Below are 25,966 nucleotides of genomic sequence, written 5' to 3'. Positions count from 1 at the left end.
TCAGAGTTTAAAACACTCAAACATCAAAATCACCAAACTGAGAACCGAATACCAGCACAAGAAAAACAGTGCAACTTAGAGATTTGTGACTAGATTTAGTGACGGCTGTCACAGATTAGCCTACTGTGACATTGTCACACGGCGCATTGACATCAAAACAAAAAAGAGAGAAAAGCTGTAAAATTTCAGAGTTAAGGAGCCGCAAACATAGACAGTTGTCTCCTTAATTTAGCCTAATAAACGTCCATTAATTATTATTATTAATATTTGTTTCAGTTTTCCTTGGATTGACTCAAAATCCTAATAGGACTAAGTCTCACAACCAGGTGCACAACCAAGATTGTTTTGGACCATCGAGAACATTTAGACCTTATAATTACAAAACTTTTAATATTGCTGCTTCTGTTTATTACAGGGCATGTCTGTCAGTTGAGGGAACAGTGACCGATATATCATTGTTGTTTCCACGTAAACACGAGATCCAAAGTGTAATTAAACATCTTATTTGAATGATTACTGTCATATAGGTGCTACATTGACTTATATCAACAGAGTGAGCTGTAATTTTATTAGCTTATCATTAACTTGGTAAGATGGAACATGATCATCCAGACAAGTCTGACATAGTCGTCTGGACAGAGCTGTCTAAGAAGCTCACCCTTGTGCGACTAATGGCTTTATGGGAAGAAGGCTGTGAAGCCTATGAAAGGCAGAGCCTAAACTCTCAAGACCTCCTCCCGGTTTGTGTAGAGAAAAGGTGGCAACCATGGCTGTTTCCGTACAGGTTTCCCAGGCCGCACCATCCACAGTGCGGTGCTCACTGTACTCGGAGTTTCAGGAAAAAAGCAAAATAAAGCCATGTGCACGAGTGGAGAAGCAGCTTAAAGAGCCTCTTGTTGGTTTGGCATAAAAGGAAGGAGGAGTGCTGGAAGCCTGGGGGTGGTTGGCAGTGATTTGGCCACCACTGCTGAGTCGCCAACTGGAGGGTGTCACAGTAAAGGGTCAAAACACCCAGTGAAAGTTGGGCACCATCTGATGACATCAGCTCAAGCAACTTTGGCTCCTAAGGCCACAGACGCTCTTGAATGCGACATCTTTGTATGGGTTAGTCAAGAAATCTAGGTAGAAATCACCTGTGCTTTCAAGGAGATATATAAAACAAGAAGAAATTCTCAGCTCTGGCTCCCAGTTTTGGTTGTTGCCCTCTAGGTTTTTCTACTTTGAACAGAAAATGTATTTGCTGCATTCAATAACCTCAGTCTGTTTACTCACGATCTGCCAGTGAGAAACTGACTGAGAAACTGTAATACTTCTGTAGTGAAGCAAAAAAGAGCACCTGCGAAAGCCTAAATAAAAGAAAGAAAAACCCAAATCCATGAATTCCAGGTGACCTGTCAGTTAACTTTTCCATGATAAATGAGGATTTTACACTTAGACCTCTGTTGTAAAGGTTAGAAAAATGTTAACCTCCTCTGCTAAACAACCTGAACAATGACGCATATACTCAGATTTAATTGGCTGATGTGAAACGAGCTGTTGCGATTTGTCAGATGAAAACCTAATAAATGTTACCCTGTATATGTGTAGAAGAGAAAACATTTCTGTTTCAATATGTTTGTTGATATTTGAGAGTAAAACCTAAGAATATATGCCCCATGCCCCTTAGGCCAACTCACACCTGGGCTGCTGTCTTGATTCATATCAGCCTTTTATTTTGAAAAACCTGTAACTGTACATGCCGTGTTTAAGGTCCTCGGGATCCATGAAATAAAAAATCATCAGTCAAATCCAATAAAACAGCTTTTTTAGCCTTTATTAGGCAGGAAACCAAGGACGGGGCACAGGGGAATGACATGCAGATGCCCTGCAGCTTTTCAGCACATGGGCCACCTGCTCAACCAAGTGAGCTATCACAGAACCTAAAAACAGATTTGGTGAAAATTTAAAGAGAACCAGTGTAAAAACTGTTTTTATAGGGAAGAAACAGGAACTTTTTCAGTCATTTTATTGTTTATCTATACTTAATTACTTTGTAGTATAATTGGCCATGAAGGAGGTCTAATCAATAGGAAAAGCTGCCATGTATGACACCCCTGAATTAAAGCATCACAGTTGTCTTCTGAGTTTAGATGAATGTTTCCGAAATTTTTCATGTACAAATAGAAAGATATTCATATATATATATATATATATATATATATATATATATATATATATATATATATACCCACTATATAATAACATAATCGTTTTATTTTATTACATGTGTGAAAGTAAAGGAGAAAAGCTCGTCTACCTTTTAAGATACAAGACATGGATCGTAGTGATGGAAATGTGACAATGACAACATCCATTGAAGACTGAAAAAAAAGGATAAACAACAGAAAACTGAAACAACAGAACTGAATGTCAGACCAGTTGGCCCACTTTTCCCATCACCACACCTTACCAGTGTCACCAGCATGAACACGATCGCCCTTCTCACTGAGCCGAAACGCACACAAACACTGTAACCAGCCCGGAGCAGGTGTCAAGATTAAATTATGACTTTATAATGTGACACATAGGTTACATAAGGCAAACTTTTCAGAGATCTATCAGATGACTGGACTCACACAGCAACAGCAGCATGTTGTCTGTACAAGACTCGGCCTCTTTGTTGGAGAGTTCATTAGAAACCTTCCTTAGAAATATTTATATGTGCACCTCAGGCAGTACCTCTCAATTTTTGTTCAAAGACTGTCAGCAGAGAAGCAAACAGGGTGTTTACTTTGCCTATTAGCCAACCCCTATTGTTATTCCAGCTCCCTGTTCTGCTATCCAACCCTTGTCTACCAGTATTTAGGGCTATAGTGTTGGTATGTGTAATATTTGGAGCAGCAACTGAAACTCGCATTGAGACAGAAATGATTTGTGGATGGATTTCAGCCCTACAAGACAGCAACACAAACTGATGGTATTTGTGTCTTATAGAATTAAACAGATTTCACGTGGAAATAGCATTCAAATGAAATTTTTATTGAGCCTCTTATACAGCATAGTGCAATTCAAACTAAAAGGACGTAAACAATGATTCGATCTGGTAGCTGTTTCTAAAAATATCCTAATTTGTTAAAGAAATAGCTTCTGGTGATTCTGAGAAATACACTGATGCCACTCACAATCTTAGCTCAGCACAACCAGACGCAGCAGGAACAGCTAACCTGGCTTGATCCAAATCTTAAAATAACCGCCTATTAATACTTCTGTTAGTCACTAATTGACATTTTATTTGTTTGTAAAATACAAAGGCTTATTAAGGAGAACGCAACAAGTGCTCCAACCTGAACAACCATATGAGTGAGATGTCGTTTCAGACTGGAGCTGTTTTACAAAAAGTAATTATGCACATCTATTTTATTGGTTTAGGCACAAAATTACTCCTTAGCGATCAACTGGCGGTCAATTGGTTACCATTTGGCAACCTCTGGTCACTAAAAATGTGTTTTGTGCAAACTGGAAATGGAGAACACACTCGAAACAAACATGTTTCAAAAGGCGAACATTTTTTCTTGAAGGCAAACGGTCTCTGTTTACGGCTTGTGTTGCACTTTTACAGGTTTCTCCTTCCTGCTTGATGAGCAGTTGGTCAGTGTTTGCAGACAAGTTGGCATCTTCAATGCAAACTGCAGGCAAAATGCTACCAAAGCAATCACAAGGGGTTTTTCAGTGCAGCACTCTGATCTCTATGCAACCAGTTTCAGCTAAGGACTGCCAGCAACCGCTCACTAACTGGTCAGAAAGCAGCTTTCTTTCATGACCAGTGGCTGCCTAACGGTCATCAGACGGTCTTTAGGCCTGTATGACTCAAGAGCAATGGGTTATCAGATAGGTGAAATCAACATTCATGTTATTGCTCAGCTGTTTGTAAACTTTTTAATATTAGTGTTTCTGCCCCATGAACCTTTTGAGTTGTAATTATTTAATTCTTTTATAAATGCTGAAATGAAAACAGACATTTATAGTTCATCCCTAACTCCTGACTTGACTGGTTTAAAATTGTATTAGCTGTTTTTCCCTGAGTAATTAAATTACCTGGTTAAAAGAGGACCTCATACATATTATTTTTCTCCTTCTGTATTGCTGACCTATATACAGAGAGTACGAGTCACCTTTTCAGTTGTTGTATCAACCACTCATCTCGTGTTATTATAAAAATAACTCCTCCACCCACAGACAATACCTCCTGCTTCCAAACAAAACTCTGAACAGGTCAAATAACCTTTAACCCGACTCTTTCTGTAGGGAGAATTATTTCAAGCCTCATCTTTCCAGATAAGATTTTTCCACCTCCAGCAACCCTTCACAAATGGCTCTGCCTGCCAGTTCTTCAGGTATCCCCTGGATTTCAATCCATTCCACATTTAGAGGACACTCTACAGCAATCTCACCTTTATTGCACCTGTTTCTCCAAGATGAAATGTTTCAATTTCCCCTGAAGAAAACCCAGAAAGCGAGAAAAATGGGAGCCCAGCCAAGCTGCCTGAGCTGAAATATCTCTCCCCTTCAGTAATTGTCGGACGATCTTCCCTATCATAAAAAACAGGAGCAATATATAATCTATTGAATGGCACAGAGAGCAGATAAAGGACTATTATTGCCAGCCAACAATGGCAAATATCTGAATGAATGATAGTCATTTGATGCACAGATTGAATCGTCAATCTCATTATGAGTTTGGAAAGTCTCCCGGGGAACGTGATTGGTCATTTGTATGTTCTGAAATGAGTCTGTTACTTACTGTAAAGCCTGGTGGAGGGTTTAAAGGCTCATTATCGATGGGCTTGTACCTCAGCTCCATCACTTGTACTTCTCATGCTGCTCGTGTGTTTTGGACATGTATAGAAAAGACGAGCAGAGCCACCCTATTACTTTTTGAACTCTTGCTTGGAAACTTCGGCTCTTGCATTTTAAGCATCGGGGGTTCTTTTGAAGCCAGCAGTGACAACATTTGTCAAGATTGTACAATCAAAGACACGTGCTTAGTAGTGTTAGCTAACATTCACTATTAAAAAAGCATAAGGACTCTTAGTGCACACCAAGTCAGATTATTCTTCACATAAATTCATGAAAATTGGTGCAAAAGCACAAAAAAAGCAAGATTTAGAGGCCCATCTCACATACTTGGATGACTCAAGGCTACAACAACCGGTGGCTGCACGTATTGAGCCAAAGCATCCACGCCCTTAATCAGTTATGAGCCTTAATATTTAAATTTAAACAAATGAGTTGTATGAATATTAATAAAGGGTGTAACGAGCTATACAGAGGAAAACTAACTTTTCTACTAGGCCATAAACATGTTTTCTGCTACAGAGTTGGGCATTTTAACCTGCGAGTCTGTGGGGATTGACTTGCTTTTGGAGCCAGCTGACCACCAGTCACATTTTAACATTTTAGTTAACCTAACATGCATGTCTTTGGACTATGAGACTAAGCCCAGAGTGCCTGGAGGCAGCCACAAAGGCATGAAGAACATGCAAATTACACACAGAGAGGCCCCAGCCAGGTATTCAAACCCGGAACCTTCTTGCTATGAAGGTGTCACAGCGCAAACCACAGTTTTATTTCAGAGAATAAAATGAAATATTTGAAGAATTTTCTAGAAACTACAGTTGTAAAATAAATGTAGTAGATTGACACTTCAGGAATCTCTTCTGTAAATAACCACACAGATATATTTATATACTCTAGCTCGTCAAGGAGCTTTAAAACAGCATGGTCATATTGATGTGAATATTGAAATCAACATGTTGCCAGCTTATTCTAACATTAAATAGTCTAAAACAGCAACTGTTGAGCTCTCTAGCTGCTAAATAACCTGCTGTGTTTTCCACTGTTTAACTCAGGTTAGTGATTGGCTCTTTAGCACTGACCTTTTTTTAAACGCCAAAAAGACTGAGATCATGATTATAGCTCCTCCTGAACTATATCGTAAAATCAGTCAACCTCTTGCTTCTTTTTGCATTTGCAATCCTTTGTGTTGTTTATGGGAGGGCATCATCACCTAATGAAACACAACTTTTCATTTCTAGCTCAACATTTTTAAAGACATTTTGCATGTCACACGACGTGTGAACAGGTGACTGTGGTAGCGGTTGCTTGTGTAGTAAGAGGCCATATCTTTGAGTTGCTGGGTCATCAGTCTGACCTCTGTTCCTGTCTTTAATGACCTGGTGTTCGTTGCTGGTCGTTCCCACACTTCTCAAGTGAATCCAGTGCCCTCAGCTGACCCTGAAGCCAAAGTGTGGCTTCAGTGATGCCGTAAAGTTTCTTAAATGTTGAGAAGAAGAGACGGGCGATCCTTTTGTGAGTGACAACTTTTACATACACAAGATCTTTGCATAAAAAAGAAAAACAGTCGAAACGACTGCCCATCACGTGCACCACGTCTGTTCAGTTAATGAGTGAAGCCATATTTGAGACTCCCTCCCATGTCATGTGGTACGGGTTGGGCTCTGGTCTCTTGTTAAAAACAATCGATTTACTTTACCAAAGGTTGATCTTATAACACATAATAGTGATGGGAACTCACGGATGTGCACTGCACTTGTTCCCTTCTCCCTGCGTATCAGTGCCTATTTACTCTGCAAACACAGCATGGCAACTAGACACCGAGGAGCCTGAACATACAAGAGCCTGCCCTGTTAATCGTGTTTGTCTAGTCGTTTTCTTTAAGCCGAGGTTTTGGGAGTTGTCTTGGACTTTAATGCTAATGTCTCTTAGTTATTAGAGCTGTGACGTAACCGGTGAGTTACTCATTGGCCCTTTGCCGCTTTAAGGAGCATTTGTGTCATCTCTGGCCGGCAGGACTAGTTCCCCTCTGACTGCGAGCCGTTTGTGCTGACCAGCAGCAGAAGGAGTAGCCCGAGGCAGGTAACACTACAATCACATTGTCCGCACTCACACAACCTAGAACCAGTTTTTGCCTTGCAAATTTGCAACCCAACTCCATTCCGATGCAAAACAGCTTTTTCCGACCCAGGCAGCCAGCCATTGGTCATCCCGCCTGACGGTGTGTCCTCCCTGGATGTAAACCAAAACACAGCAAAATATACAGGCACCTGGCCCTCAGGTGTATGTTTCCTCTGGAGAGAATAAATAGAAATATCCATAATTTCTACTGTTTATTTGAACTTTTATTTAAACATCTTTCCTCAGTCGTTTACGTAACCTACTGTACCAAGCTGAAACCTTAATTTGAGTATTGTTTTAAATGATTCGGATGTTTTTGTTTTGTGTGGCTTCTCATAAAACTCATCTCAAAACCAGAGTAATTGTGGGATATTTGATTATAGGTTACCAAACTATAGGAGTATAAAAAAATGTTTGGACTCACCGTGGCGACAAGTTCATACATAATACTCATAAAAATAGTGTGGCATGCATCACGCTCTCAGGTTTTCCTAACCTTTTTCAATTCCCATGATTTGACACATGAGAGGGAAAGTCATGAGATTGACTGCAGGGCTAAATATTTTTGAGATCTTGTGCCGTCTTGTCTTTGGTCTACGCGCACATTGTTACTTTGTAGTGAGTTTAATATTGCACTTAATGGAAATTATGATCTTTTGAGCAGCAGATCAGAAAAGCAAAATTAAGTTATGCAATTGTACAGAAAGTTTAGCATGCAGGTAAGTATCAGCAGTATTAGCAGTGTAATGCTCTGTTTGGAGACTTTACCTTGTTCATATTCAAATATTTGGTATAAGTAGATTTTGTCTAGTGATAAGCCATTAGCCCTCTGTGTATAAACACTGTTGTAGGGAAATGTCAGATATAATAGATAATATGTGACGTTTCTCTTTTGGACAGTCATGGAACAAAACCATAAACATCCTGACTGATAAAGGTAAAGAAAAAAAATACATATTTCAGTTTCTCAAATGTGATTATCTGCTTGAATTATCCTTCTGTTTGTACAGAGGCGGGCCAGAATACACAATAAAAACACAATGTAACAAGACGCCATTATTAACCAACGTGATTAAACAGCAAAAGGCAAAAACTCCAACCAGGAACCAAAAAAAGCTCCAGGCCCGGTATTGTAAAGCAAGTTTAGCATACGGGGGGTCATACCAACATCAGCATGTAAAGTTAACACAGTCGTTCACCTGTTCTAGTATTACTGTCTATCTAGTATTTAATGAAATTTATTGTTAAATGACAGTTTTATGATTTCAGCTGTAGGCTCAGTGCTGTTTGACTGTCTAAGAAGAAGCAAAGAGTAAATATAAAAACTTAAAGCTTAGCCTGTGTGTAAATGTGTCATTTTGTACAGAAGTAGGTGTTCTGTTTTATCGCCATGTGTCGATAGAACAATAAAATCATTGCAAATTTGTTTACATCTAATGGAAAAATATATACCACATGTATATAAAGAATATATAAAATATATGATATAAATATATATAAAAACACTTTACATTTTAGTCACTGAACCACCTGTGGGGTCACCATAGCAGGTCCCTCCTTACACAACCCCGAAGGGATCAGTGTCTCCTCCCAGGATTGAATCTGGCATTTAGTTTTACTTTTTTTACTTACTAGGTGAATGTTTAAACCACAGCACACCTTCGTCACTAGAATAACCATGAAGTAAAACAGTAATCAAAGACTCGGTAATGTCAAACAAGACTCCAAAACGGCACAGAGCCATGGGACAGTAACACTTCTTGTTCGCTAAATTTTAAAAAAAGATCTTTTTACTGAAATATGTTTGAAACTTTCATTTTACCACATTTGACTTTTATTTTTTTGAATAGAGAAAAACACAGAGTGAGTCAACTTGAAGTTAGTAATTAACTTAATTAGTTCACTGTCACAACACTTTATAATCCATGCGCGCCCACATTGTTGTGTTTTTTTTGTTGTTTTTAATCTGGAGTGAAAACGAGGTGCCAAGAATGTGCTAAAGTTATTCATAGACATAATGAATTTCTAACAATTCAGACAGAGGCAATTATGCCAAAGGGTTTAGGACTACTTATTGCACAGATACAGTATTTGGCAGAGGAGGCCCCGAGTTTGAGGATGCTCCCCAAAGAGTCCCAGCAGCCTGCAAGACTGCAGCACATTAAAACACCCTCGAGGGCATAGAGAGCAGAAATCAGCAGACACAAGTCTCTGAGATGTGCAATATACATAATGCACAAGGAAAGAAATGCCACGGCACAACAAGAAAACAGGAGGAGGAGGAGGCACATCCAGCAGCCTGAGCGATCGGAGGGTTGAGAGCAGGAGCTTGTCAGATGATTATTGACCTGCCTGAATGTGACTGGTAATTGTAAAAGTCGGCTCCTAGTGACTTCGGCTCTCCATTAATGTGATAGTTCCTGAAGCCCACTGGGAAATTACCTCTTCTCTCACTCCCCTTCCGGAAGATAAGGGACACTTCGGCAGGGCGGGTGCTCGCCAGAGCAACAGTGTGTGAAACAGGGTCCTCTATTTAAAGCACAGCCTGTCGAACCGCTGGGCCTCTCTGCCGCTCTGAATTGCACTCAGCGTTTTGCACCCCCTTGGCTTTCTCATAAGTAGCTGCGAATGTGTCAGAGGTGCCCATGAAAATGTAGATGAATTGCTGCTGAGGAGATGGCTTCAGCCATGTTAAAGTCAAGCCCACCTCAAATCGTGAGAGAAGAGGACAGAGGCCACTCTGAGACGAGAGCGTGCTACCGAGATTGATTCTGTGTGCATGCTGAGGTTTTTGTTGTTTTTTTTTTCCCCCGCATGCTCAGTGTGTACACCCACCTCTGGCTCTGGATTCTTTATATGTCTTTGCACACAGCAGCAGACCTGTAGGAGGATAATTAGACGTCTTGGGAGAGCTAAGTCATGCTTTGTTGCTTTTCCACAAATAATGCCGGCTTGCATGCTTAAAAAACGGGGTGGGGGAATGAAAAAAAGGAGTGACCCAGCCGTGATGGAGTGATAGCCTTGCTTGTACGGCAGCTTGCACCATTATATAAATCAGCACACCCTTGTTTGCTTTTCTTCAATCGATCCAACACGAGAAGCAAATTTACCGGTCCCACAAGCATTTTTCACAGAGTCCACCTGAGGTCTTGGCTCATTTCCTTTAGGACTACGAACAAAGATGTATCGAGTCCCACAGCACCTGAGACCTTTTACATCATACAAGCCTGGTCTTACTGCAGCTTAAAAATACTCAGGAGTAATGGGTACAGATTGCCCGAGCGGTGGCACGTTCATGTGTTCCATAAGTTGCGCTGGTTTCTAGTGGTCAACAAATCATAAAATGACCGCAGCACAACAATAAATTGGTCCCAGTGTGACGCTTGTTGTAGGTTGGTCTTCTACTAGTGCTGAGTGAATAGTCAGATTTTATTTTCAGCTTTCTTTTAATGTATAAAAACAAGATAACTGAGGTAAAACTAAAACTACTGGGCTGCATTTAATTTCACAGCGATGCTCTGGTTTTGTCTTGGGTTATAAATCCAGCACCACCCATTTTCCTCCATCACTAAAAGCCCAAACACCCACGCATACTTTAGATTTACCTGAGCAAAGATGATAGAAAAAGAGCCTTAGATCAGCAAAATCTTTATAGAGAAAGTAAAAGTTACACAAAGGTATCTGTGATGCTATAATGAACAGCATAATGATGTCAGCATCTGGAACCGCAACCAGGATATAACCAGTTGGCAACCAGCTAAGTCGAGTCTCCTGTTGTAAAGAGACGCGTTGCAGATGAGTTGTGCTCATCGGCACAGACCGACTCAGACTGATTGCAAAGTGTTGGCGGTGTCTCTGCGTTCATTATTAAGCAGTTATTTGCAAACCTTTGTTTGCAAATAACCTTTGGTCGCCATAACTACTTCCACTCAGTCGTCGAATGCGAAAACATTTCAATACAGTTATGGCTTAGGGTCTCTTGAAGAGCCTTAAAGGAGTCTGCAGCTCGTGGCAGGGCACCATTTGCCCTTGAACGATAGACTTTGAGGTCAGAAACAATTACCAATCTGGGCCTAACTCCTAGCCAGGTGACCTCATGCCAAATTTTTTTATGGTTTCCCGTTCAGGGAAGTTTCCTCTAAGAATAGCAGAATGTTTTGGCATTGTTTTAGCTTGAATACATAATGAATAATGATATCTCTGGAGTTGATGAGTAATCATGTTAAGTAATCGTGATGTCAATAACCACCTCACCTTATTGCCGTTATCACATAGTAATGCTGAGAACAGGAACCTTGAATTGCTGCCATTACAGCAGTAAAAGTGGTTTCTTCAATGAGGCCTGTTTCTAACTTATTTAGCTGTGAGTCCCACCAACTCATTTAAGTTTACCTCCATCTAAGTCCAATTATATTAACCGCATCTGCTGTACGTGTTAAACTATTTATCTTTTTTTTCTCTGTTTACAAAAATTACTCAGAGGTTTCCAACCTGAACATGAACATCCATCCATCCATTCTCTTCCCCTTATCCAATTCAGGGTTCCGGGATGGTTCTGGAGCCTTTCCCAGCTATCATAGGGAGGCGGGGTAGACCCCGGACAGGTCTCCAGCCTGTCGCGTGCTATTTATAACACCAGACAGATCGTTTAAATGAAGTCCAGCAGTGTTTTTATGCTACTCCTTCCCTAACATCATGATATGGTGTACAATTTTCTCTTCAGCAATGACAAAGACATTATCCCCTATAATTAATTCCTTGTTGACAATGTGTCTCTGCGCCAGTGTCACCCTGTAATTTCTGTCACCACATTACACTCGTGGAGCTTATTCTGATCGAAGGAGTCAGCTAGAACCAAAAATAAAGCGCAGCAAGGTCAGAGAGGTAAGGTTAGGAAGAGAAGTTGTTTTCTCAGGTGGCCACGCAGCCTTTCCTTTTCCTCGCCAAAGAGACAGGGTGTCCTCTACCTCCCTCGATCTCTGCCTCTCTCCTTCGCGTTCAGACAAGCCCGTTCAAGACTCGGTGATTAATTATTTACCCAGGCAATGAAATGCCAAAGCCCGAAGAAACATACCACCAGGAGAGAAAAGGTCACTCTCATCCTGCACATAGATACACACTCTCAACACACTCACACAGCAGTGATGAATGGCAATAACATCTCTATCGACACTTCAGGCAGACAGAGTTTTCATGCCGATGTTCTAACAGCGTCCAAAAGCAAGGGCAGAGCAGCAAAACTTGAGTGATGGGGTGAAGTCTTCAGGAGAGCCTGAAAAAGCTCTGGCTCCTAAACCCATCAGTATTTTAGAGGTGGCGAACGGTCCGATCCACAGCAATCTGAGAATCTGTGTGTGTGTGTGTGTGTGTGTGTGTGTGCGCGGTACAGTAAACTGCAACCTTTCCTTGCGGTGAAAACGATATGTGCATGTTTTGACACCTGAGAGTTTGCGTGCTCAGTTTAGTTGAAGGGTGTTTGTGTGATTAAACTTTGATAACTTTGTTCATGTCTCTCTGCAGCTCCACGACACAGCTGGCCAAATGGGGTGCCAGTGCTGCCGGATGATTCAAAGGTGAGAAGTGTTTCCTCTTGTTGTGTTTCTGTTCTTTTCTTTGTGCGCCACTTCTCCATCTTATGCAATCATCGTCCTTTTTGTATATTGTCACAACACTGATGCTCAGTAAAACCCCACAGTAATCAGGAAGAACTCCCTCAAGACCTCTTGTTACGGAGAAAAGGAGGAGGGAGGAGAAAGAGGAAGGGTTGCTCTACCAGGAAGGGCTGTGTGTAAAGAATTACAAGAAAACTATATAAAGATGTTACACCACTTCTATATTTACCTGTTGGGTCACCTTGAGTTTGCTAAAGGGTTTTAGTAGTGTCATGGAGCTACAAAGCTAAAAGACTTTCAAACAAGTAGGAATTTGTTTACTTCCCAAAAGGATGATTTGACTAAAGTAAAAAGAGGAGTTTTGATTTTGGAATAGGCCAAAATGTTATTTTAGAGTTTGGTGTTGGCACAGGGTTTTCCAGTGGGTGCATTTCATCTTACAGCTGATTGTTTCTGTTTATTAAAAGGATTGATTCTTGGAAATGTTCAAGGTTTTCATCAGGCGTTATAAAGTCAGGTTTCACAACTGCAGTATCACTTAAAAATTTACTTATTATATACAAGTTAATCATGCCTGCGCTGTGATTTTTAGCTGTATTTATAGCTATATAAAATGCTCACTTAGATAATTGTCTTCCACTTTTTTTCTCACTCTGTCTTGGTGCAACTACTAGCTGAACGGGATCTTTTCTTGCAGAACAGCTAAGAAAATAACCCCCACATATATGATATACCATATTTTTCGCACTATAAGGGGCACCTAAAATCCTTTAATTTTCTCAAAAATCAACAGTGCGCCTTATGTATGAATTCTGGTTGTGCTTATGACCTTGAACTGATTTTATGTGGTACACGGCACTCGAAAATCTGTCAAATAATGTTTTAGTACGACTTTGGTAAGCTACAAAGCCACACCGCTTGATGGATTGTTGGAGCATTACGGCTACCGTAGTCAGGAGCCTTGTGAAGTAATCTGGGTCCAAAACTCCGTCCGCTTCACGTCCCAAAGTCAAACAAACACTGCGGCATCACTGAGAGTTAAAAACTGTCTAAATTCTTTCATCTTTAATAAAATGATCAGCGCTGCTGCTTTGCCAGGTGTAACAATTAAGTTTAACATCCAGGCATCCATGAAAACAGAATTTATTAAATTTAATGGATTTATAAGTTAGCAGAAAGTTAGCTCGCTAGTTTCCACCTAAACATGATATACCATGTTCTGAATGAGAGATTTCTGAAAAAATTAAAACGTACAGCTCTGCTATCACTTCAAACATAAATGAAGACAGAAAACTAAACAGCAGTGACGTATGTAGGGTTACTGAAGTTGGACTAGCTGGTATATAATGATGTGCTACGTGATCGCTAGCGACACAGCTATGTTAGCATTACATAAACACAGTGAAGCTGGAGGATGAACGATGGCCGCTAACTTTTTTCCACTCAATAGAAGTTAACTTGAGGGTTCCCGATAGTTAGGGACAAATGCAATCGCATGGCAGGATGCTGTAAATGGACCAAAGTTCAGTCAGGAGAACGACTGAGATAATCCACAATACGAGGTTAGTCATTAATATACTTAAACAACATGGGAATAGAGCAGCTACAACAGAATTCACCATTAATGAATCAATGGTACGGAAGTGGAGGAAGCAAGAAGAATGAGTTGAGTAAAGTTTGACTTATCTGACTGTTTTCTTTTGCTTAATGCGCCTCATGGTCTGAAAAATATGGTAAACTTTTTATGTTAACAGAATTTTTTACTCACTCTAATGGGTCTCCATATACCTCTCCTCAATAACAACCTCTCACTGTTGATTTCCCAATGTCACTGCCACTTCTAATGTCTTCTTGGCCACTTAATGATTTCTTGTCTGTTTCATGCAGATAGTGAGAGGTCCATTTATAATACGTCTGCTTTGCGAGCCCCATGTGGATACTTAGTACAAACTGTGAGTCGATATGCCGATAGCCTTCACCTCCATGTTACTGTATTTTTTAATTAATTTTTTGCAGGGCTGCCTAGTCATTAAAGCCTACACGGCATTGTTGTCAGGGCTTGACATCACCGTGCTTTTTGAGGTGATCGAGGAGACAGAATAGGGCAGAGAAACAAGGCCTTGATTGCAGATTAATGAAAGGGCACACAGCTATTCACATACCAGAGTCATAATCCCACTACACAGCTGTTTTTTTTTCTTTCCCATGTCAAAAGATACATATGTGAGTGCTTGTGACAAGCACGCATTCCTCTGTAATTGTCTGGAGTGTCACATTTCTGGGATTAACAGGATTGGGGAGGGGGGCTGGCATGGGTGGGCCTTTAGATTACTGGATCAGCAGTAGATCAGGAGTGATGCATCAAATTTAAGAGGAACAATCACAAACAAGTCTGACTTATTGTAGTAGATGGAGTCGGCATTAATGGAGAAATCTTTGATTGGGGTATCTTGGGCGTGCATGCTTTGCAAACCCTTCGCTGGAGTATTTCCTTTGAACTTCACACTGCAAGGTGGAAGTTCTCATCCACTTAAGAGGACAAAGTGCCTCACATTGAAAAGATTAGGATGTTCATCACAGCTCTAATGGTTTCACTGGCATAAAATCTATAGGCACCTCTGCACCTATTGTATTTCAGAACAGATGCAATCAGCTTTAATCTCCGTAGCACAAGAGGGGAGGTAGTATTGTGGTTGTGCACATGTGTCTAATCACTGAACTGCCTGTGAATGATCGCCATCAGCTCTAAAGCGAGCGCCCTGAAGAATCAACTTGAGCAACATGTATGCAAAAAATATTTTGCCTCTTATTTTTTTTGGTCCGTCCACTCCAGCAAAAGACCAAAACCAGAAAGTTGGAGCAATGTGTCATTTATTTAGTTTTGCTCTCAGGCGTCCTGTCGTCCCCCCCAGCAACTCTTTTTGTCCAGCTTTATGAATTATATTTTTTTCTGTAGTAAAACGCCCTGTGCATCTCTCACTTTTCTGAAAGTACACCTCAAATTTCACCTTGGCAGCCAGGAAGCTGCAGCGGTGCTGCCCAGGAGCGAAAGAAATGGAAAACATTCATTTTCTCAGCTTTCCACTGCGAGGAGAGACAGAAGGAAAGGATGCAGGGTGAGAGAGCGGTGCTTAAGTCAGTGGGTGAGCGCACGTGTGTGTGACTGTAACCGCGTAGGCAGGTGGCTTTGTGTTTGTGTGTCTGCGTACTGGGAGGGAAGACAGAAAGCTGCAATTTAATCGATCTGCACGTTTGAAAGTTATCTTCTTAATTCTAAGGACTTCTCAAGCTCATGTTGAATACTGAACAGTGAAAAGTGAAGCCAAAGGAGGGTTAGATAAAAAAAAAACAGAGACAAGTGAACATGACAACTTAAGACGAAGCAGGCGGGAGGTGAGAAAAGCTTGAGGGCAGATGCTGAAATGAAGGAGAAGTCAAGTGCGAAGCTGTAGAAGATTAGTGAGCTGCAGCTACACAACAGTGACGCTGAAGGAGACGCGAGGAGGAGGAGGTTGTTTTGGAACAGGAGCTCCTGGAGAGGTGAAAGATGGAGGCTGGCAGGGTGGAGGAAAAAACACATGAAATGAAGAAAATATGGGCGTGAAAAACACGAGCTGCTCGCAGCAGGCGATGTCTGACAGACTGTTACACCATCCCCACCGCAAACCCCCCGCCCTCGCCAACACTTGTAATACCTGTCGAGGTGTGTGCGTGAGCGTGTGAGAACAAGCCGTCTTGTACTTGTACTGCTTGTACTACTTCATCTCGTGTCCTTGTAAGAACATCCTTCAAAGTGGAGGTATCAGATTGTCATTGTTTCCGCGAGGGGATACTTACTGTGCCGAGCGTAAATGAGCTTTAATTAGTCTCAGACCTTTGCCGACCTCTAGTATCCTTTGAGGAATTGGGACGACATCAACGAATCTCTGGCCGTGCGTATCGCTGCGATGTACACAGTGAAAGTCATTTCACAGCAGGGATAACAAAGCAGGTGAGAGCAGAGGTTCAGCAGAAACACCAAATGAGGCAGCAACACATGAGGGCGATGTAATGCATCAGTGTTACTTTTCACGGCTTTTCTTCTTCTGATTGAAAACAGAAGCTCGTTAAATTGATTTCCGGTCACAATGCCACTGTTTTACTCAGTATCACTCATCCCAAAGAGCCAGTTGAGCACCTTTTTATAAAATAATTGACTTTATTGGTATGTACTTTGAATAAAATTCATAATAATAGAAGAAGGTGAGGATATAAGAAGTATAAGAAGTTAGCTAACAGTTAGCATCTTGTAAAATCTAGCATTAGCAAAAAAACCATTTGATTGTAGTTAAATTTAATTTACTTTATACTTAATTTAAAGCGACAGCTTTGATTTGTGGGGAATTTGTTTACTGTGCTCTCTGAAGTTGGTCCAATTGACTGTTTAACTTAGCTTTTGCTTTTTAAGCTAAGCTAGGCTAATTGCCTCGCGACCTCACCTTCGTACTGAACAGACAGACCTTAAAGTAGCATCCTCCCTCTCAGCTAACCTTTAGAAAGCAAACATTATTTCCCCTAAAATTGTGTCTTCATTTTACTTTTCAGCCTGATGTGTTATTTTAATGGAAGCTAATTGTATAAGAAACACTTCTTTTTATGCTAAGGTTAGCTTTAAGCTTAGAGTCAAACAGAAGGACTAAACATCTGTGTGTCTTCCACTGTTCACCTCTCATAAACCAACATCTGGAAGTAAATGGGGGTATTTCACATTTTAGACCCAAAAGAAGAGTGCAGTCAGGCCTGTGCACATTTCCTTCCTACAACGCTCTGCATAATATATCTGACATTTACATGAGCAGTGCAGAACTTACCGCCGCCGAGGCTCCAGGCAGCCTCTGTAAACATCGAGAGCACGCACAACCCGGACATCACATTGCATTTAGAAATGTGCGGCCGCTGCACAATAAAGTACCCTTGTCGTTGTCAGTGTACAGTATGTGGTCGTTGGCGCATCTGACCCGAGGAGCCCCGTCAGACTGACGGAAAGACCTCTTCGTCTGTCGCCATGGTGATCCACAGACTAAAACCGAGGAGGCGCTCTTCTAGAAGTTCGAAATTCATCTTCAGTTTGTAGCAGTCAGAAGTTATCTGTGCTTAAGTAGTTAAAATGACACTGAATGTGAGCTTGCATTTTAAATACAGTAGGGTGCGTTTTCACTACATTTAGTCACTGAAGGTTTACAAAAGAGATGTCTCTCACATGTGTCTGTAGCCCAGAGTGACCTCCTTAAAACACTAACTTTGTCACATTAGCAATTTAAAACCCAGCGGCAAAGTGTAACTCACTGAAGTACACGCATGCAAGTACTGTTCCTAAGTACAAATTTATATTTAATACTTATACAGCACTGCATGTCAGAGTGAGATACTGTACTGTTTAGCCTGGTTCAAGTTGTGTTATTAATTCCCCGACATGTCCAAAACAAGCCATTTTGCTGCCCTCACCACTCCTGTAAGGCCAACTTTCTTCCGACTGACTGATTGGCTTTGAACAGCAGGTAGGTGTGGTTGCTGTGCTCTTCACAGACGATGGCAGGTTCACATCGAGCACAGACGTGAAAGAGTCTGGAGATGCCATGGCGAACGTGATGCTGCCTGCAGCATAACCCAGCATGACTGAGTTGGGGGATGCCAGTTGAGCTGTATCGTGCTAATCTGAGCATACGTCCTATTAAAGGGGACTTCTTGCCTCCCTCATGGAGTCTGTTTGGTCAGAAAGGCTCTGTCAGTGTTCCTCCTGTTCCTGTTTACACAAAGGAGCAGACACTGGTCCTGCTGATGGGTTTGATGCCCTTCTGCGGTCATGTCCAGCTCTCCTCGCCTGATAGCCTCCATAGCGTTAAGACAAAGCGAACCTCCCTGCAGTCATACGTACAGATGTGCCATTCCCTTTTGGGGGTTGTCTTGTTTCCTCTGCAAAGTGATTTACAGGTGAAGTGGTTTCAGTGATACCCCTGAACTTTAACTGAGCATGTTCTTTACCCTCATGATCAAGTTTTAGCTTTATGTTTTTGAGCAGTCTATGATCATTTTAACTCTAGCAGTGACTTTTCTGTTCTTGCTCTCTCACAGCTACGTCTACGACCCCTCAGCTCCAGCAGACGTGAGGAAGAGCGACTCCACAGGCAGCTCGCTCTACCAGCCCCATCGCCGCCCGGGCGGGGCCCCAAACAGGGACCTATATGGTGAGGCCAAGCAGAAGCATGGCTTTCATAACCTGGCCTACAGCAAGTCCAATGAGAGCACGCTAAAACTAGAAGTTGACAACAACCATGTCAACCAAAGACTGCACCGTCAGGGGAGTATACCACCGACAGAGGGAGGCCTGTACATCATCCAGCCACAAGGGGTGGGGCAGCAATGGATGACGCAGGAAAAAGGTCCGAGCCAGGTGCCCGTGTACCCCAGCGTAGAGAATTACGAGATCCCGAGGAGCCAAGCGACGAGTAACGGGTGGACCAGCTCCGAGCACCGGCTCAGCAGCACAGAGCTTTCAGCAGACGAGATAGACGAGGGTGTGGGAGGGACCCCGGAGTACCTGTGTGACACGGGGGACGAGGGCAGCGTCTCGTCAGTGGACATCCAAACCAGCAACACCAGCTTGTCCTCAGGGGGCACGAGGGACGACCTCACGCTGACAAAGACTCCCGACGTCTCCACGATGGAGAGCGGGATCTCTGTGTCGAAGAGCGAGGACGAGGAGCAGGAGGTGCAGAGCGTCACGGACTCAATGGTGGCAGAGGCTCTCGCTGCTTTGGAGGCCGCCACGGCAGGAGAGGACTATGAGTGAAGGGCGAATGCGCTCACCCATCACATGAAAAACTCTGAGGACTCAAATGAGCATCAAAACCACGATGAGACGTTGCCACGCTTCTGGAGAATAATGCTCATATCTAAGAACACGGGAATGAATGGAAACTCTGTTTACAACAAAGATATATTTTTGAACCCTTGGATATTTTTTTTAAGTTGTGGTTATACTGACAGAAGATAATGTGTGCCTTGTGAAGGAGGCTACATTTCCAAAGCTGCAAGTTTTGCATGAAGCCACAACCAAAGAGACGTCAGAGTGCACGCTGAGTACGACCTGCGGTGCACCCAACACTCCGCACAGTCCCGATAAGCCTGCATGTGCTCGCTCCATGCTTTGCCTCGTCCACACACACACACACACACACACACACAAACACACCACATGTTGCTTTTATCATGTTTGGAGCTTAGTGTTTCCTTTGCAAACACAGTCCCTGCCATAGCCTGTACAGGAACCGAGCCCGTGGATAAGGAGAGGTCATCACTTTAGTTTCTCACCCATGGTTTTGTTCCTTATATTTTGTTCTGCTGTTATTTATAAAATCTTACTGCTTGCTAAATTTGAGCTACTGAATATTCCGTAAATGAAGGATGAGGAGCTGTGTTTTAATCAAGGCTCATTCACTCGCTGATCATCGCTATTATGCACGTTATGACTGTGTGAAAACATTTCATAAATAAGACCATTTATTCTAGTGAATGTGAATGTAAGATCAGCTAAGGTCAAACTGCTGCTGAGTGAACCTCAGAGGGGTCATCGCTTCACCCTCTTAGCTTTTTACTTTTAATTTTTATTCCACTTTAAGGCTTTGCGCTTCTCGTCCGGCCTGTGACGTTAGCTCAGCTCAGTGATGACCTAACCGAGGCTGGGCAGCAGTACAGAGTGTTTTTTAAGCATTGAAGGATACCTTTACGTTAGTGTGAACAATTGATATCAACGCCAACCTCCCCCATGGCTGCTCAGTGTTCACATTAGTTCCCTAACCGAGTACACGCTTCTGTCTTTATTCACTGAATCTCGTAAAAATGTAAGCCAAATCCAGCTCTCGAAGGTCTTATAGCTATCTTTATCAGTACTTTGGTTTTGGAAGCACACTCAAGTAATGTTGATTAATCACAAGTAATAAATAAGCTGTTCTGATCAGTTGTGTTTTAATTTTCTTTTCCCTATTTACCCCCATTTCAGTCATGTTTTGGCTGCCAAATGATTTCTATTTGTTTGTATTGTAAATTAAAATAAAAGTACTTGAAAAATTGTGTCTAATTTGTGTATCTTGTGGATTTAATGCTACACTTGACAGCTAGCTGAAAGATAACAGTCATAAGATTTTATCCTTCTCTCACTGAGTTTTTGGACCTGGAGAGATCTGCGTGTTGATTGAACGTTTATAGAATAATTATAAACTAAACAAGTTCAGTACTTCTTGTAATCGCTACCTTAACAACAATGTAAAATGGATATTCACAGTATTTAAAGTTTCACAATTTCCTGTTGCAGACAATACATTTTAAAGAATCCAAACAAATAACTGCTACTTTAATGTGCCTGAATTAAACCCCCGCTCGCACTCAGCGTGCTGCCAGTTTAATAAAGAATACATTTTCCGCTACAGTAGATTCCTGCATGTCAAAGTAAGCCTCTGCTTTCCTGTGGAGGCCTCATCTGTAGTGGCTGCCCCTCTTTGACCCGCATCTGCACATCTCTGGGCAGAGAAAGAGCCAAACGCTACTGAGATTAACAGCAAGCAGACTTTTGGACTTTGAGTGAATGAATGTCTGAAAATGACTCTGCTGTGTTCTCCAAAAGTTGATCCTGTTCATCTGGACGCAGCGTTTTCAGTGGGAGAAACGTTTCGTCACTCATCTAAATGACTTCCTCAGTCTCAGCTGACTGCAGGTTTCCCCAATCTTATAAACAGTACATTTGCATAATGACTGAAACCAGCCCACTGAAGGAACAATGGGCTGGGAGGTCAGTTCCTTGAGCACAAATCTCATGAGCATTGATCAACAACCACTGATCAAAGACCATGAGTACCATTCACAGAGAGTTGGGGAACAGCTGCAATCACAGCATTGTAAGATGGTGACAGATGTACCCTTAGGCCCCCTCCTCGATTCAGAGATGGTCTTTCCCTTTTCACGTAAATGGCCTCCTTGACTCCGCGCTCAACCCAGCGTTCCTCCCTGTCCAGGATGTCTCTGCTGTGTATGTGGTTCACAGCATCAAGGTGTCCACAGGTTCCGAGTTGTGAGTGTTGCATGAACAACCATCAACAACACTTCCTTTGAAGACTGTGAACAGGTTTGCATCCTCTTGCAGTTGGCTACCATCTTCAAAACAATTTCGGTGTATGGAGATGATGCTGAGACAGCAATAAAACCGAGTCAGTCTGACATAGGCACTCGTCAACCGTGCATTTATATAGGAATATAAGTTGTGCTCATCATCCTGCAGACAGGACCACGACTGTTCGGACACAGGTCGCCTCCCACCTCCCGATCGGCGTCATTGTCTAGCAATCGAAAGCAGTTGCAAAGAGGACTGATGCACACTGACCCCTTGAAACTTTTTGTTGTTGTTGTAAATTAAATGCACTCACGGGGAAACCACCATTTCTGTCCTAGTCACAAGGAAGTTGCCGTCCTATTTTTAGTCTAGTGTGACTGAAGCATGATCTAACTTTTACATAGAAATCTATGCAAATGTGTGATGAGCACTAGCTTATTGTCCCCGTGATGATTCGGACTGAAAAGAGGACTAAAAATAAGCTACAGTTATTTAATTCCAGATCCTGACTGTACTGGAAGGAACTGGTTTTTCCATTTTTAGGGTCTAATATTCATAAGTTGTAAAAGAATAGTCCAGTGGCTGTAGAGTTTTAGTGTAATTCCTGTAAGTAACCCAGCAGGTTTCTAACTATGAAGTTAAAAACTGCTCAGTTCTTTCAAAATATTCTCCATCACCTAATGCTCACAAAATAAGACATAAAATCATCCTCACAGAAGCTCTCCTTATGTCCGCAGACTTGTCAGATAACCGCTTGGTTGCCAAAGGGAAAGTGGTCGTTTCCCTAAGGAGGCAGTTTTTTGCCAACCTAAGGGCATGGAAAAAACCTGCTCCAGTCACTACTTGTGATCTTCCTCCGCACCAATTCAGTTACACAATTAAAATATCCAATAAACGCATACCAGTTCATTTAAGTGACGAGCAGATGGCATACCGAACACATTTTTAAAGTCACTTTTCGGCGTTCGTCATTCTCCACAACATCTAAGCGTTTGTTTATGAATGCTGCTTCGCTCCCTTCTTCATAATAAGTGTGATCACCGTGGGACTCGGGTGTTTAAACCTCGCCATCGCAGCAGTTAGAGCCTCAGCGGGCAGCGTCCAGGGCCTCGGGGCCTCGGCTAATGAACACCTGTGGGTGTTTGGTTGAACCGCACACAGCTCACGTACACACCTCAGAAACTTCCACGGCAGCCAATAATCCTGATCGACTGGCTGACTGAGTTCGGCTCTTCGTGGCCGGAGAGGCTCTCGGTGTCTGTGTGAGCACAAGAGGTGGAACAGAGCCCCCCAAAATAGCCCTTTGTTTGGTGATTTATCTACTCCTCTCAGCCGCCGCCTTTCCATCTTCATCCCTCTGTGCTCCTCTTCGTGCTATAGTGGGCTCTTTATTTAAACCTTTGGATTTTTGGCTTGTTCATAGGTTTTACATGAGATGTTCAACTTTTAAATTCATTGGTTTATTAAGATACGCCTTTGTCGAGCAGGTGAAGTTGATGTTAGCACGTCGCTAGTTTTTTACCCGCTCACCACGATCTCCTGGGTCTTTCAGACTGTATCTCTCCCTCTTTGACTTTTCACTAAAATCCCTTCGCACGTCCCACTCACCGCTGAGTTTGAGACGTTGCAGAAAAACCACACGAGACCAGAGGCGGTTTCATGTCACATACGGCGTGCTGCACCACAGCGGGATAGACTACCAGACTCCAATCCACACTGAGGCCTGTGTGCGAATGCATTCACAGTTCAGCCAAAGCTTTGATCCAAAAATGCCTCGGAGCGAGCAAACAGTACAGCCTGTTATGTTTTTATTTTTACTTTTTCCCCCCACGGACAACATAATTTGTGCATTGCAGTGGGCGGCGGTTCAGCTACCAGGTGAAATCACAAGCGAAAGCACAAATGAGCACAAAAGCTCGTTGGCGGGCTGTTTTTTGTGTTGTTGTTGTTGTTGTTTTTTTAAGAAATCAAAAAGAGCAGTTTTCTTTATGAACTTCTGAACGTACACCCTGCTTGTCAACGTTACGAACAAAGACATTAAAGACAAAAAATGTTTCCGTGCAGCGTGATGACAACAGGATCTGCTTAATCAAACCAGTGACTCATCTTTCCATCAGAGCTGAGCTCGCCTAGTGCGTCACCGCCTCACTTTGATCCTTTCACTCGGTTCAAGGATACACAGAAAGGTAGATTATACACTCTGCACAGGCAGATAAATAACAGCTGAGGCTTTACCTGCACACAAACAGCAGAGCACGAAGTTTGAAAAGAGACACGTGTCGGTGTGAGCAACTTTTATCGGCGAGCGTAACATCAGCACAAGCTACGTGTTATTGTTTGTGCAGAAAGGGAACATGTGAGCTGCTGTCAGCTGAGAAGAGGCATCGACGAGCAGAGGAGGGTGGAAGCCTTTGAGGTGTTTGAAAGCAAACAAAAATCACATGACATCTGAGCAGAGGAGGAGAACGGCTTTAGATTTATGTTGACCAGCAAGCTCTTCACAATAAATGCTCCTTTCAGTAAGTTTAACATCACCTCCAGCTACAAGTCAAGAGCGCAGTTTGTGAATTTCAACCTGATCACTTCTCTCATTGAAACAGTTTTTAGTGAGAGCTCCTAGGATCCTATGAACTTTTTCAATTTTATAATATCCCAAAACTTCCAAGTTCAACTGAAATTGAACTCGCATAAGCAAAAAATACAAAAGATAATCAGGATAAAAACAAGCAAACATAAACAGCACTTTATGAGAGGCATAATTCTGACTCATTTCCTTAATAACAGAGGAATATGTCACTCATATGTACTTATATCATCCTTTGGATCAGCGATGGACCAAATTAACTTCTAACGCACTGCTTGTTTGGTTACACATCCATGCTTTTACTTTTTTAAATGTAGTGACCACCTCAAAACTACTAAAATCAGCTTTTTAAAAAATTCTCCAGTCTTTAGCAATTATTAGACTTCTAAATCTTTTTTTTTTTATCAAGCTCTCTTGCAGAAATTAAAAACTAAAAATAAAGCAACATTTGTATGCAGACATATATGTATGCGTATGCATATATTTCCTCGTACAATCTGTTGATCTTTGGTTCAGGAAGCTTTCTGGTTTCGGTTTGTGTCCGAGTGCTACTGACCCATCACAGTTTAACAGGCTTTAAATAAGCGTATCCACAGTTACGAGCAGAGGGCGGAGCAGGAAGTCCTGATCGAGACAGCTGCAGCCGGTTATCTGGATATCTGGGCTACAGACTGTATGTAAAGGATGGCCAGTGAATGACTACAAATGACTTCCTGGTTCATCTCTTGCTCGGAGGATTTCATGGACTCAATCAGCAGTTTCAAAACTGAATAAAATGCTGTCAGTTGGCCCTGCTCGAGTCAAAAAAGGAGGATGAATTTGTGTACACTCATTTGTCTTGATGCATGCTCAGTCATCCAGGTAAGTAAATCCCAAAAGGTTGATTCTGTTCATCACTTGGATCACTGACGAAACGTTTCTCTGACTGAAAATGCTACGTCCAGATGAACAGAATCAACCTTCTGGGATGTACACTCGTTGCTAACGAAGGTTCATTTTCAAGTTGTTAGCCAGCGACTGTGCAGTGTCCTCAGTTTCAGTCAGATCCACCTTTTTGCTCATCGTGTTCAGCTTCAAAAGGTCAAGGTGGCGAATTTACACCGACAACACACAAACTATGCATGCAGCCCACGTACTGGACTTCAGAGAAGTATAACAGGAGTGGCTTCATGTTTCTCCAGTCGTCCACGTCCACAAAATAGAAAGTCAACCACATAGTTACTACATAGGATCCTTTCCAATACTGTCTGGTCTGTTATTAGGAGTTAAAACGATTATTTTCAACAAAACAGCACAGCGGCCCTGAGAGGTCAAATGCACTGCAACTTAATTAAATGTCAGCAAATAGAAAAAAGCCACAAAAGTGAGCAAAACATTACCTAAGTTGGAAAAAAAACCTTAGAAAACACAACATGTCACACGATTCCTGCTGTAGATAACAGTAAAAACAAGTTTGCTATTAGTTTACTGTTATTGTCCTTTCTTAATTCCTTCAGTTGTGATTTGTGTGCTTCTGCAGTGTTTTTTCTAGTTGCTGGCGTGTTTGACCTCTCAGGGCCAAGACATGCATTTTTTTATATCTCCTGTTTTGCACATGTGCATTTACACTTTGTGAACAACATTTCCCATCTGCCTGTAAAGCAGAGGCAGGTGCATTTAATGGTTTTCCTTTAG

The 25,966-nt window shown here is 42.0% G+C and overlaps 1 protein-coding gene across 1 annotated transcript in view; it reads left to right on the top strand.

Moving 5' to 3' along the window:
• Positions 1-20,562, top strand: part of zgc:194930 (uncharacterized protein LOC557813 homolog) — a 28,522-nt gene extending 7,960 nt beyond the window's left edge. The window contains exons 2-3 of the mRNA XM_031749346.2: positions 12,475-12,527; positions 18,678-20,562. Of these exons, the coding sequence (XP_031605206.1) occupies positions 12,496-12,527; positions 18,678-19,395 (750 nt within the window). The 5' untranslated portion in view covers positions 12,475-12,495 and the 3' untranslated portion in view covers positions 19,396-20,562. The remainder of the gene's footprint in view (positions 1-12,474; positions 12,528-18,677) is intronic.
• Positions 20,563-25,966: the final 5,404 nt, after the last annotated feature.

This window comes from Oreochromis aureus, linkage group 3 (assembly GCF_013358895.1).
Source record: "Oreochromis aureus strain Israel breed Guangdong linkage group 3, ZZ_aureus, whole genome shotgun sequence".
Taxonomy (NCBI): Eukaryota; Metazoa; Chordata; class Actinopteri; order Cichliformes; family Cichlidae; genus Oreochromis; species Oreochromis aureus.
The sequence above is the reverse complement of the archived record's forward strand: the minus strand, read 5'-3'. Positions and strand labels throughout refer to the sequence as shown.